Source organism: Cydia amplana, chromosome 2, assembly GCF_948474715.1.
Source record: "Cydia amplana chromosome 2, ilCydAmpl1.1, whole genome shotgun sequence".
In the NCBI taxonomy this organism is placed as follows: domain Eukaryota; kingdom Metazoa; phylum Arthropoda; class Insecta; order Lepidoptera; family Tortricidae; genus Cydia; species Cydia amplana.
The window spans coordinates 20,292,101-20,305,990 of NC_086070.1; the positions used below are offsets into that span (position 1 = coordinate 20,292,101).

General features: G+C 41.8%; 1 protein-coding gene across 1 annotated transcript in view; it reads right to left on the reverse strand.

Moving 5' to 3' along the window:
• Positions 1–3,307: 3,307 nt before the first annotated feature.
• The window catches only part of LOC134660139 (myb protein), a 63,971-nt gene continuing 53,388 nt past the window's right edge, over positions 3,308–13,890 (reverse strand). The window contains exons 9-15 of the mRNA XM_063515855.1: positions 12,278–12,366; positions 11,353–11,504; positions 10,414–10,575; positions 9,786–9,898; positions 8,504–8,696; positions 5,950–6,180; positions 3,308–5,043 (exon numbers count right to left, since the gene is read on the reverse strand). Coding sequence (XP_063371925.1) covers positions 4,435–5,043; positions 5,950–6,180; positions 8,504–8,696; positions 9,786–9,898; positions 10,414–10,575; positions 11,353–11,504; positions 12,278–12,366 — 1,549 coding nt within the window. The 3' untranslated portion in view covers positions 3,308–4,434. The remainder of the gene's footprint in view (positions 5,044–5,949; positions 6,181–8,503; positions 8,697–9,785; positions 9,899–10,413; positions 10,576–11,352; positions 11,505–12,277; positions 12,367–13,890) is intronic.

A 13,890-nucleotide genomic window follows, 5' to 3' on the forward strand; every position in this document is an offset into this window, starting at 1 on the left:
GTTGCTTAACTTCGGTCAAAAATCACGTTTGTTGTATGGGAGCCCCACTGAAATCTTTATTTTATTCTGTTTTTAGTATTTGTGGTTATAGCGGCATCAGAAATACATCATCTGTGAAAATTTCAACTGTCTAGCTATCACGGTTCGTGAGATACAGCCTGGTGACAGACGGACGGACGGACGGACGGACAGCGGAGTCTTAGTAATAGGGTCCCGTTTTTACCCTTTGGGTACGGAACCCTAATTAATGACTTTTTTATCCATCTACAAGTATTTATCTAAAGTTGGAATCTTGTAGCACAGGGGTCGGCGTGCCGCTCTTTACGTCACCCATAAAATTAACCCTTGAGAGTTTTTACACCACTCTCTCTCTCTCTCTTTAAGCTTTTTAGGGCTCATTTAAACGGCGCGCGAACTCGCATGCGATTTTAGTTATAGCTGGTCAACCAAATCTTGTCAGTAAAAAAAGGCGCGAAATTCAAATTTTCTATGGGACGATATCCCTTCGCGCCTACATTTTTCAAATTTGCCGCCTTTTTCTACTGTCATGAATGTCATGATCTGGTTGACCGAGTATAGATTGCGGACCATTGGGGTTACAACAATTCGGCCGACCGATGAAATAACGCAATGTAATGAAACTTTATGAAACTCGCATGAGAGTTCTTGCACCGTCTCAATGAGCCCTTAACTGGTGATTTCTACTGCAGTTGGCTCTTCTCAAAAGTTTGCCGACCCCTGGTGTAGCACACATCATAGAGCTTGCGGTGGTTGGTAGACTTTGAGATTTTTTCTCCTTGATATTGATAAAGACATATGTAATAGTATCCGTATAAGATGAAAGATGAAGGTCTAAGGAAATTTTCATTAAGTTTTTAAATGTAATTATGCCTTCATGGATTTGCATGCTGTTGTATACAGCCGAAAAGGTGAAACAACCTACTGTTTACTTACATAAAGACCAGTAAACGTTACCCTTTTTTTGCAAGTAAATTATTGTTTGTTTGTTTGTTGAAAAAACGTTCCTCGGAAATCAAGAAAAAGTAATTCTCGGATAGATGGCGCACACACCTTTGGCCTATGCTCGGCTAGATGGCGTTGACGACACCGTTTGATATTTAACAATTTTAGCACATAGGTATCAGTTAAAGAACATGCTGGGTCAAAATGATATAAAAATAATAACATCATTTATCCATATATATCGATTTTTTTGATAGTTTTATACATTTTAATTTTGAGTTTTAATCGTGTGTCGATAGATGGCAGTAAATTTACTGTGACTACAAAATTTACTATGACAGGACCCCTCCATACTATCCTATTCTTTTTTTTTTTATGTAATAGTCAGCAAACGAGCAGACGAGCCGCCTGATGGGAAGCGGTCATCGTCGCCCATGGACATAAGCAACATCACAGGAGCCACTTAAGCGTTGCCGACCCTTGAAAACCCTAAATACCCGCTTCTTAAAGAATCCCATGTCGTAGCGCAAAGGAAATACCTCAGAAGGCAAGTCATTCCACATTCTGCACGTTCTGGGAAGAAACGAGCGAGATGCCCGCTTATTCTTGGTGTGCCATGTATCTAAGAAGTGGGGATGAACTTTGCTCCTTTGGCGGGAGGTGCGGTGATAAAATCGAGACGATGGCACCAAATCAAAAAGTTCTTCCGAGCATTCCCCATTGATATTGATCTACAATTCTCTTTGATTCTCTTTGATATTGATCTACAATTCTACACGTACTTGATCGATACTAACCAGTATGAACTCAACGGGCTCCTCCTTAACATCGGCCTCCTTCTCGAACTTGATGGAGCGCACTGCGGACTTCTTCAGCACCGGCTCCCCGGACATGCGGCGGACCTATAATACCACCTCTATGCAATCTCTGCCTTCATATCGACATTGTTTGTGTTAACTCGAATGCCCCTCGAATACATATATACAATACATAAGTATAAAATAATAAATATTAGCTTTTAATCTTATGCCTTGAACATAAGTATCAAAATGCGTTTATTTTCAATTATGTACCTACACATGTGCCTGCACTGCACCTCCTAGTTATAGTTTAGTTTTAAGAAACATTTGCTGTGCCCTAACAGGGTCCATGTGTGAACTTACCCTAATGTAATATCTGTCTTGTACCACATGATTATTATGCAATAAATTATGAATTATCGGTACATTCCCATTTATCCACATCCGCTGGGTACAGGTGGGAATAGGCGCTTCATATATCTAAATCGTTTCGCCTCATGGCGGCGGTCACGAGCGGGGAGAAATGGGAATACACCTGAATATCTAATCCAATGGGTTTGCCAACTGTCAAAGGTTTGCTTAGATGTCGCCATCATAGCTTGCCCCTTTTTTATGAGATTTGGCTTAAAGGGCTGGCATCCAGGGCATAAAAATTTTTTTTTCATAATTCTAGGGATTGACAGGGCAAGCTATGATGGCGCCATCTGCTAAATACTTGGACCGGCCAAGCCCATTCTTGCGGATAATTATGGTACAAATGAAAGGTCACACACAAAGGTTCGGGATATACGTACCCAGTTTTTGAGTGATTGTTACCTATTTTGCCAATATAATGTGTGGTACATTCAGAATCAATAGTATCGGATGAAACAACTCGCCAAAAGTATCTGCCAATACTGCCATCCTCGAATGCTCTTCCAAATAGAGATATGTAACTACAGTTCGCATTCAGAAGTATCTGTCTTCCTATTGATTTCTATATATAGATGATTTTTGTTAGTTATGCGAGAATGGTTGATATTTTTGACGCCTGGTCTGATCAGTTACTTTTGATGCGGACATTTGAGACCACAATATTCATTACTTCTTGCATCTTAGTTTTTCTTTATTTATTCCAAATAATATAAAAATGCTTCAAAACTTAGTTTCGCAAGAAGTGAAAAGGCATTTTTTCTCCTGTTTTCTTTAATGTGTATTTGTTGTTAGGTATTCGCAATACTGATGGAAACTACGAAATAATAATAACGGCTACTAAATTGCTCATATACAGAGAACTCCATTCATTAAGTGGCAATGCACTTTTGCAGCTGGGTGTTACCTCGAAATAAAAGGTTCCATTTAATAAGTCACATTACTCAAATAATTATAGAATTTACCTCTTCTGAAATATTTTTTAGATATCCGCACAAAACTGTTTACGGTGCTCTTATGAGATTACTTCGATTTATATAAATTCGGTCGGTCTTCGGTTATAATTTTATTTTATTAAAGAACCTTTTGTTTCCCAGGTAGTGAGAGGTATTTCAAAAATAAATCAACAGATCAATCTTCCAAAATACATTTATTGAAATAAAAAATGACATTGGATCTCTTTGGGAGTGGAAATACAATAATACAATATTGACAGTGACATTAAACTACCAAGAAAAAAATACGCAAATTAATACAAAAGGTTGCCATAATACAGAGGCACTACGACTATAAAATAAATTAAAACATTTTAAAGAATATAAATAGTAACAAAAAAAAAAACAATTTAACAAGATAAATAAGTTTTTTATAAATAAAAAAAAACAACACTGGTCTGTCAATATTGTGGTGAGGTGAGGTGTGGGCGAGGAGCGGGTATATGGGGTAATGTCATTTGTTTATTTCAAATAAAGTACTCTTTAAGTATAGCTGCCGATTTATATTTAAAATTGTTAAGGTTTTAACAAAGATGACAGAATAAATAGTTTACACAATTCCACAACCAACGCGTCAGTGAGACGATTTTAGTCGAAATATTAGATAAATTAATAGAAAAACGTTAATCAATTTATACGCAAAATTACAAAGCAAAATGCTATTAACAAATTCTAAATAAATAAATACAGGACAGGATGGGGACGCCTAAAGGGATATGTTAGTATTTATATCGTTTTTAACTCGCGAGTTCTTGAATTTTTTGATTTTTTTTTAATTGATCTTTATAGCTAATGTTTTTAATTAAGTATTTTGAATACTGCGATAACAGCCCATTTATTTTTGGAGTCCCGAAATTCCATTTTATACAAAAACAAAGCATACCTATCTTAATACTTGAAATTCTTAACCGAAATAACACTAAAATAATTTGGTGCATGGTAAACTTGAGGTATATTTTTTCGTTAATATTACATTATTTTATAATTAATTTTTACAACTAAAGTTTTACCAATATATTAATTCACAACGATTCATCTGATGAAGTTTTCATCTTTGGTTCCTACGTTCTAATCTCGTTAAACGTTGTTTGGTGCTCTTACATCTAATAAAACCCTAAAACGTACTTAAAATCGACATAATTTAAACTTTTGAATTACGTTAGCTACGCAGTCCATAAAAATAATTAATACGTGCATACCTTAAATATAAATCCATTTAAAAAGTAAATCCATTTATTGGAATTAATAAAAATCTTAACGCGAATTCACATGTCGGAGAACACATAATAATCACTAGAAAACATTTCATCGGTTTGACCCGAATCTTTGTTTTCCATTTGCCACCATTGATTTTCTTTTTGCGTATAATCGGCGCTCCTACTCATTATTTTATTGGTTAAAATTTCGTCTATCCTCGACGTCGATGGTTTCTGATTGGTCACTTTATAAATATGGTCCGCTAGAGCATTAGCCAGTATCTCTTTGGGAGCTATCAGATTCGAATTATTTTCACATGATAAATCATTTCCCGACGTGATGGTTCTTAACCTATCTGCGTTTAACCTCGCGAAGGTTCTAGGGGATTCTATATTAGTTATATTTCTAAAGACGGTAGGGTTGCTATGTTCAGGAGTTACGTAGTAGTACATGTTAGGGTCTAGGTCGTCGGGTAAGGGATTAGTAGGGACATAGGACCTGTGTTGTACCTTTGTTTTTTCGACCGTTTCAATATCAAGCTCCTCGTATTTGAGTGTTTCGGGGGTGTTTTCGGCGCTCATCAGGCTGTGCAGGCTGGTGGATTCTTCGGCGAGCGAGTTCTTGACGATGGACGGCGGCGAGAACATCACTGAACTATCACCGGCAAGTGTTTTGCTCTGAAACAAAATTACAATGTTCAAGTGAAGTTTTTTAGGGCTGGGAAATAGGTTTTATAGTAATCCCCAAGGATATTATTTAAGCCCTAATTAAGTCTATATGCTCCTAGATTAATGTTAGACAAAGTAAGATGCAGCATGTCTAATAAAATCGGCCAAAAGGTGTTGCGTGTGTACGCATACAGCATAAATACGTGTTAATACAGTAAATAGGGTTTTACTAAAACTATACGAATGTAAGTGATGTAGTCGGGGATGAAGTGACAAACGGAAACAGAAATGCCCGTCATGCATCAGATTTTGTATGAGCTAAACCAGAGGGGCCTACCGCGAACCACGTTCGACGTGTTACCGGATGTGACAGTTACGTACGAATTTACGAGTGCGACAGGCGACAGATAGGCAACACGTCGAACATGGTTCGCGGAGGCCCTCTGGGTACACGAGTAAATTTTTCGATCGGATATCATGTCAAGCTTGGGTTTAGTTTAGAACTTGACCTTTCTAAAATTTATTTTAGGCGATGGGTAAAGAAATCGTGAGTCAGATTTTTGGGATTACCTATTTTAGTTTAGTAGGAACAACATTGTCAGGTACTTATTTATTTAAATCTTAACATTATATAAATTACCGAATCCAAGCGTTATAAAGTCCGTAACTGACCATAATAACTTCTTAGCTACTGCCTCATTAAATTTTAAAATTTTAAAAACCGTGACAATTTCGCTATATGTCTACACATATAGCGATATTGTTACGGTTTCTCCAAAGGAAAGGTCCGACCGAAACCGAAGGTTCGATTTTGCTCTAGTTTCAGTAATGATTTTTGATTCAGGTATGTTTTTATGCCGAAACCGAAACATCGGTCGGACACGTCGGTGGGAGTGTGACGGGCACTTGACTGACCGGGGTCTCGACGATGAAAGCGACGTCGGGCACCCTGGCGGCGCTGGGCGTGGAGGTGGCGGCGCCCCAGGCGTGCGCGTGCGCGAGCGCCTTGCGCGCGCGCTTGTGCGGCGCCGAGCCCGAGCCCGAGCCCAAGCCCGGGCCTGCGGTCACCGTCAGCGTCCCCGGCTGGTTCTCCTTGCCCTGCTCGGACGCGCGCCGCTTCAGGCTGCCGATGCCGGAGTCGTTCACCTGGAAAAAGGACGGGACGTTTAGACCTTAGTCATAGAGAAAAAATACATAGAGTGCTCACTCCATACATCAGTTTTAGTACCAAAAAGACTATTAGCATCTAGCATCGAGTAGCGGAACTATTAGTACTGCTACTTGACAATAGATGTAGCCACCGACCGGAAAGTCTTATGCTGTTGAGATAAGACTTTCCGGTCGGTGCTACATCTATTGCAAAGTAGCAGTACTGATAGTTCCGCTACTCGATGCTAGATGTAGACACTGAAATTAATAGTCTGAACTGATGTATGAAGTGAGCACTCTATGTATTTTTTTCTCTATGCCTTAGTGTAAGCAATGATATTATATAACCATAGATAGGTTATAGTCATACTTTGAGGAGCACAAAAAATACTTCCATATTTATTTCTGTGCCGACGAAGAAATAAAATTATTTTTAATTAGTTTTCTCATTACATCCATCTTTGTCACACTCGTTGTTAAACATAAGGTCGTCTCTTTCTCTTTCGGTGTGCGGGAGCTCGTTAGCACGTGCACATTTCTCGCTTGTCCAGCCGCGTCTAAAGGAAACTTGTCCAATTTGTCACAAGTTAAGCGCTTCAATTTTGGAACGCCTATAGGCCTACCTATCTTGAATTTATAAATCATTGAGTGTAAGGTCCAAGTGGACGCTCGAGTTGGGCGTGCAGCGAGGCGGGGCGTGCATGTTAAACAAATGCAAACGTATAGTAGCGGCCTTAGTGCACGCTGCTCAAATCACTTGTGAGCCCGACGCCACGCTGCACGCCCCGCCGAATGCTCCGCTTCGAGCGTCCACTCAGGCCTTAGAGTAGGTTCACACGGCAACGTCCTGCACGTTTTTTCACGTATTCGATTTTAAACGTATAAACAGTCGGGTGTTCACACGGTAGATTTTCATGCGTTTAAAAACCGTTTTCACGCCGAACAGCGACAGTTTTCACGCAGTTGTCGCAGTGAGCAGACGTCTGAGATGGATAAACGCTTCATCGTACTTTTATATTGGTATCGATGGCATACCAATATAAAAGTGGATAATATCTATGCGTGTGGTAGTGGTATGGATTGGATGGATGGTATTTTTATAAAGATCGGTAGTTTTATCCCACAAAACGGGCTTTTGTTCGCCTAAATTAATTAACAATTCATTGTCTGTCGAAGATTCGTCAATAATTTTGAAATAATCTTAAAATTGCAAACAAAATACGTTCGTTCCCGCAAAATTTTGCTCAAGTACTAAAGATGCTTGTTCAGTTGCTATTCGATAAAAAAACGTATAACATCGTGCCGTGTGAATGAAACAGAACTATACTACTCGCCACTGCAAACCGAATACGTTAAAGTTCATTCGATTTGCTTGACAAGTCCGGTGAGTATCCGTTTAAACGTATAAAGAATGTACGTTTTTTTGCAGTACAAACGCCGTGTGAATGGTTCTATGCACAAAGTATGTGCCACTATTTATCCGTTAAGACCTAGACTGCAAAAAAACGTGCAGGACAATGCCGTGTGAACGAAGCCTTACACTTAGTGTAATTAAGCCCGAGTGGACGCTCGATTTGGACGTGCAGCGGGGCGGAGCGTGCGGTGTGCATATTAAAGAAATGCAAACGTAATGGAGCGGCATTAGTTGACAGACTGAGCACCAGCGTTATATTTGCCTTAACACTCGCATACACAGATCCCGCCGTTTAGCTATTAAAATTAACCACTCGATTCCTTGGATACCATAGAAATCGGCAAACATTTGAAAAAAAGAGTCAATCCGCAGTTCTAATTATCTCAAAGAACCGCGAATGTTGTTTTTAGTGGACTAAAAACACTACATGTTGATGTTTTGGGTGGCTTAGAGCCGAATCGTGCCTCCAAAGAGCCGCATGTTTAACTACAGTTTGGCCTTAGATTAAGAATAGAAAAAAAAACAGCCAAGTGCGAGTCGGACTCGCGCACGGATGGTTCCGCACCATCAACAAAAAATAGAGGAAAACAAGCAAAAAAGCAAAAAAACGGTCACCCATCCAAGTACTGACCCCGCCCAACGTTGCTTAACTTCGGTCATAAATCACGTTTGTTGTATGGGAGCCCCACTTAAATCTTTATTTTATTCTGTTTTTAGTATTTGTTGCTATAGCGGCAACTGAAATACATCATCTGTGAAAATTTCAACTGTCTACGGTTCGTGAGATACAGCCTGGTGACAGACGGACGGACGGATGGACGGACGGACGGACGGACGGACAGCGGAGTCTTAGTAATAGGGTCCCGTTTTTACCCTTTGGGTACGGAACCCTAAAATCATATATACCTGAACAGCCGTCCCGTCTTGATCAGCCGTGGACGACAGCATGGAGTCATTGAGCTGCACCGTGCTGTCCGACTCCTCCCGTTCTATGATCTCAGTGATGTCCTTCGCGAGAAGACCCGGACTCGACGGCTCGTAGTTAATACCAGATTTCTTGCCAATCTCAGCCATTGCTATTTTGAAGGGAGTTGGAGTTCTGGAATTTAATAAAATAGTATTGCTAACTAAAATAGTATTGCTAACTACTAAATAAGCGCTGGTGGCCTAGCGGTAAGAGCGTGCGACTTGCAATCCGGAGGTCGCGGGTTCAAACCCCGGCTCGTACCAATGAGTTTTTCGGAACTTGTATACGAAATATCATTTGATATTTACCAGTCGCTTTTCGGTGAAGGAAAACATCGTGAGGAAACCGGACTAATCCCAATAAGGCATAGTTTCCCCTTTGGGTTGGAAGGTCAGATGGCAGTCGCTTTCGTAAAAACTAGTGCCTACGTCAAATCATGGGATTAGTTGTCAAGCGGACCCCAGGCTCCCATGAGCCGTGGCAAAAATGCCGGGATAACGCGAGGAAGAAGAAGAAGTATTGCTAACTACTAATTTATTTAAATAATAGGACTTTTTATATTAACACAATCACTGCCAGGAACCCACCTGGTGGGCGCTCGTGAACTTTGATCAGATGCCGGACAACCCGCTGGGCGGGTTGTTTTATACGGAGCTATAGACGACCGGTTTATGAGGTAGTGCGCCGTTTTTTGTCTGGCAGTGAATGTGTTAAGCCATTTGTCAGCATACGAGTAAGAATATTTACAGATGATTGGTGATACTAATAGATAACATGTCAAAACCTCGTTGCATTGAACTTTTCCGAATAGTTTTAGCTACTTTTATATGCTTTATTTAGTTACATGATCCTGTATCTGTAATCAAGTTTTGCGAGTTAATTTTACCCACTTCCCGGTATCCCATTGTGCAAAATCATATCTTAGCAACTCCAGTGACAAAAAGGTGGCAACTCTCTCTCTTTGAGACCCATTTGACGAAATTACTGTTAAAAAAAATGTATTATTATTACATTAAAAGATTGAGTCTACTAAGGACTCTGGTCTGCCCCACTGGTGCGTTGCGTTGCGTTTCGTTTGCGTTGTCGCAGCGTCGCGACGCAACAGCCTGACAACAAGGTGACAGTCCATTTCCAACCGCAGCTGCACTACTGTTCATTTTACTATGGAAATTGACAGTAACAGCGACGCGTTCAGTAAAGCGACATCATCATTGAACTTACTTGGGCGTGTTACTCCTGTGCTTGCTGTGGCTGTTGATGGGCGTGAGGTTGGGGCTGCAGCTCAGCGCGGGCGTGGGCGTGTGCAGTAGGGGACTCGCTAGTGGACCCCAATCCTGAAATTAATGAATAATAATGAATGTTAAAGAAAAAGTTAGTACTTTAATTCTAAATGTTTGCAAAAATGTACGTCGAACGTCAGGGAGACTAATAGAAACGACACAATCGATTCTTTGTTCTTCATCGTATTGGTAAAGTGTTACTGAAGAAACTTGACAACGATATGTTTAGTAAGTATTATGTTATTTGTAATATATAAGCATCGGTGCTTCGATCGCTGGGTGAGGATCGCAGTTGTCATCATCTTAATTAACCTTTTGGACGCCAATGACCGAAATATCCGCACCGCAGGTTCAACGCCAAAGACCGATTAATCGGTCACAGACCACAGAGCAACATCGACCTAAAGTTCAACTTCAGTTTTGACACTTCAATGATGTGGCGTCTGAGTGACAGCTTTTGTGTGTGACACGGCGTGGAAAAGGTTAATCTAAACATGTGTATTGATTTTGATCAAGTTATACGACAAGCGACTACTTAATTTTTTTTTTGACTATATGTTGCTTCTCACCCTAGTATGCAGCTGCTGCGAGAGCGAAGAAGGCGTGGCCTCAAACGGAGGGAAAGAGAGCGCGGCGGGCGAGTTGAGGAACTGAGACGGACTGAACGGCAGCGCCTTGATTGGCGTCGCTCCGGTCGTCTCCATCGCTTTGTTTATGGTCTCTGACCAGGCCTGGAAGGTAAAAAAAAAACAAAAATATAGATAAGAACCACAAGAAATGAGTCTTACACAGGATTACGTTCTATCAGCTTCGCCTACAAACATGTACTGAGCTCAATTATCAAACTAGACAGCATGACAACTTTACTTTGACACTGAATGTTTCCAATCTTGCAAATATGCTATCACACTTATCACACACTACCTACTGAGGTCAATGCTGTGAATAACGCTTATGTTTAGGCTTAAAGACTCGAGCCCTCAAGACTCGTAAGGTTTGAAGACTCGACTATATTTGAGAATTGTATTTATTTATTTTACGCGTATGGATGTAAGAAATCGTCTTTGCCGCCTTTGAGGCGTTAAGCCTCGAGTCTTAAGGGTTCGAGTTTTTAAGCCTCGAAATTATCGTTATGCACACTATTCACAACACTAACTGAGGTTGATTTTTCCCTAAAGTTTACATCAAGAAACATTAAACAAATACACTTGTATAATGTTTCTTGCTCCTAACTTGGATACCTTAACGTTATTACAATTTAGCATCATTAACAAATCAGCCACGCGTAAAACGAATGTGCCACGATACAATACATGAACTCACGTTACGGTTAGGCGTGATCGTGTTGTGCTTCTTATTCCGCCGGCGGAGGATGGGCGGCGGGCTGCTGGTCACGGAGGACTTCTTCGGGCTCATGTAGACCGATGACGGCACCACGATCTCCCGCGTCGAGTCGGGTTGCACGGCGTATGTTAATGAATGTGACACGATACGATACATGAACTCACGTTACGGTTAGGCGTGATCGTGTTGTGCTTCTTGTTCCGCCGGCGGAGGATGGGCGGCGGGCTGCTGGTCACGGAGGACTTCTTCGGGCTCATGTAGACCGACGACGGCACCACGATCTCCCGCGTCGAGTCAGGTTGCACGGCATATGTTACTGGAATTTATACACTTATCTTGAGTCTTTTCTTCAATAAAGGCTAGCGTATACACTGCCAGAACGAGCTACGCTTATAGCCCATAAGTGTAAGGCCTGAGTGGACGCTCGAAGCGGAGCGTTGGGCGGGACGTGGAGCGTGGCGTCGGGCTCACAAGTGATTTGAGCAGCGTGCACTAAGGCCGCTGCTATGCGTTTGCATTTGTTTAACATGCACGCCGCACGCCCCGCCCCGCTGAACGCCCAACTCGAGCGTCCACTCAGGCCTTACACATTTTTTCGCTATATCCTCCTAAGGCCCAAGGTCCAACCTATAGTACCTATTCAGTTCGATGTAATTTAAACAATGTTCAATTGGAAAAGAGTCGCTTTTGCTTTGTTATGTTCAATTATCAAACAACGCAAAATCAACTGATTTCCTACAATTTACGTTCAAATTTCAGTGGCAAATTTTGGATATTTCGTTTGTATGGCTGAGCCTTAGGAGGAACAGACAGCGGCGCGCGATATTAATCGAGATATCGAACAAAATTACAAAAATCGAGATGTCCTGTTGACGAGATTGGATCTCGAAAATTTGCTCAAGATCTTGCAGTTTCGAAATCTGATGAGATGAATAATGCATTACCTAGCTGCCTACAAACAGAGGACAGTGTTTGTGTTAAATCAATCTCATGAAAAATTGAGTAAAATTCTTATTTAACAACTTTTACAAAGCTACTTAAGCTATTTTTGATTTTGATACTTCAGATTAATACATCGAATACACCCACCGACGTTATCTTTGTTAGTAGTACCCGATGCGTTGGAAAGGTAGCCTTTGAGCGGAGAATCCGTGGGCAACGTTTCCAGGTTGATGAATCTGAAAGTAAATTGCTTTGTTAGCGATTTTTTTTTCGATAATTATTGTTCGTAAAAAATATCATTCTTTTTATAGTCTAAGCCTTTTGGTATTTCGCATTTGATTGTGTAATGTTATCGTATAAAAAATTCACTTCAGATCTCAAATTCAGTCCATACCGAGCTGTTTTCTTACATCTCATTCCATAACTTTCGGATCAAGTATAAAATACACTATATTGTTATGTATTATTACTATACAGACAACACATTACAAATCATAACAATAAACTTACTTAGATTAAAATCACCCATGATGAGACGGTCAAGGGCAGCATCCGCTCGCTGTATCCCTTACATCTCATTAAAGTGTCAAAAGGGCCTCTACGTGTTGGCTTAAGCACGCGCACGCCTCCCGAATGTCCGCAACATTGTTCCGTGATGGGTAAACACTTACTTGAACGGTGATTCACAGATCTCCACGTCGGCCGCGACTTGACCCGCACCATCGTCTGTTGCTGGATGTTGCTGAGCTGATTCTTCAACAGCTGTTGGAAGCGCATCACTTGCTTGGAGGCCGGCTGGTTTGAGCCGCTTTACCCACGCCACGTCAAGATGGAGGTGATGGCGACGGTTTAACGAGTACTTGAACAGTGAATAGACATACAAATCAGAAACTTACTTGAACGGCGATTCACAGATCTCCACATCGGCGGCGACCAGGTTCCCGCGGTCGGGCGACTTGACCCGCACCATCGTCTGTTGCTGGATGTTGCTGAGCTGATCCTTCAACAGTTGTCGGAACCGCATCACTTGCTTGAAGGCCGGCTGGCTTGAGCCGCTTTACCCACGCCACGTCAAGTTGGTGGTGATGGAGACGGTTTAACAAGTACTTTAACAGCGACCAGACATACAAATATGAGAAACTTACTTGAACGGCGATTCACAGATCTCCACATCGGCGGCGACCAGGTTCCCGCGGTCGGGCGACTTGACCCGCACCATCGTCTGTTGCTGGATGTTGCTGAGCTGATCCTTCAACAGCTGTCGGAACCGCATCACTTGCTTGAAGGCCGGCTGACTTGAGCCGCTTTACCCACGCCACGTCAAGATGGCGGCGATGGAGACGGTTTAACAAGTACTTGAACAGTGAATAGACATACAAATCAGAAACTTACTTGAACGGCGATTCACAGATTTCCACGTCGGCTGCGACCAGGTTCCCGCGGTCGGGCGACTTGACCCGCACCATCGTCTGTTGCTGGATGTTGCTGAGCTGATCTTTCAGTAGTTGTCGGAACCGCATCACTTGCTTGGAGGCCGGCTGGCTTGAGCCGCTTTACCCACGCCACGTCAAGATGGCGGCGATGGAGACGGTTTAACAAGTACTTGAACAGTGAATAGACATACAAATCAGAAACTTACTTGAACGGCGATTCACAGATCTCCACATCGGCGGCGACCAGGTTCCCGCGGTCGGGCGACTTGACCCGCACCATCGTCTGTTGCTGGATGTTGCTGAGCTGATCTTTCAGTAGTTGTCGGA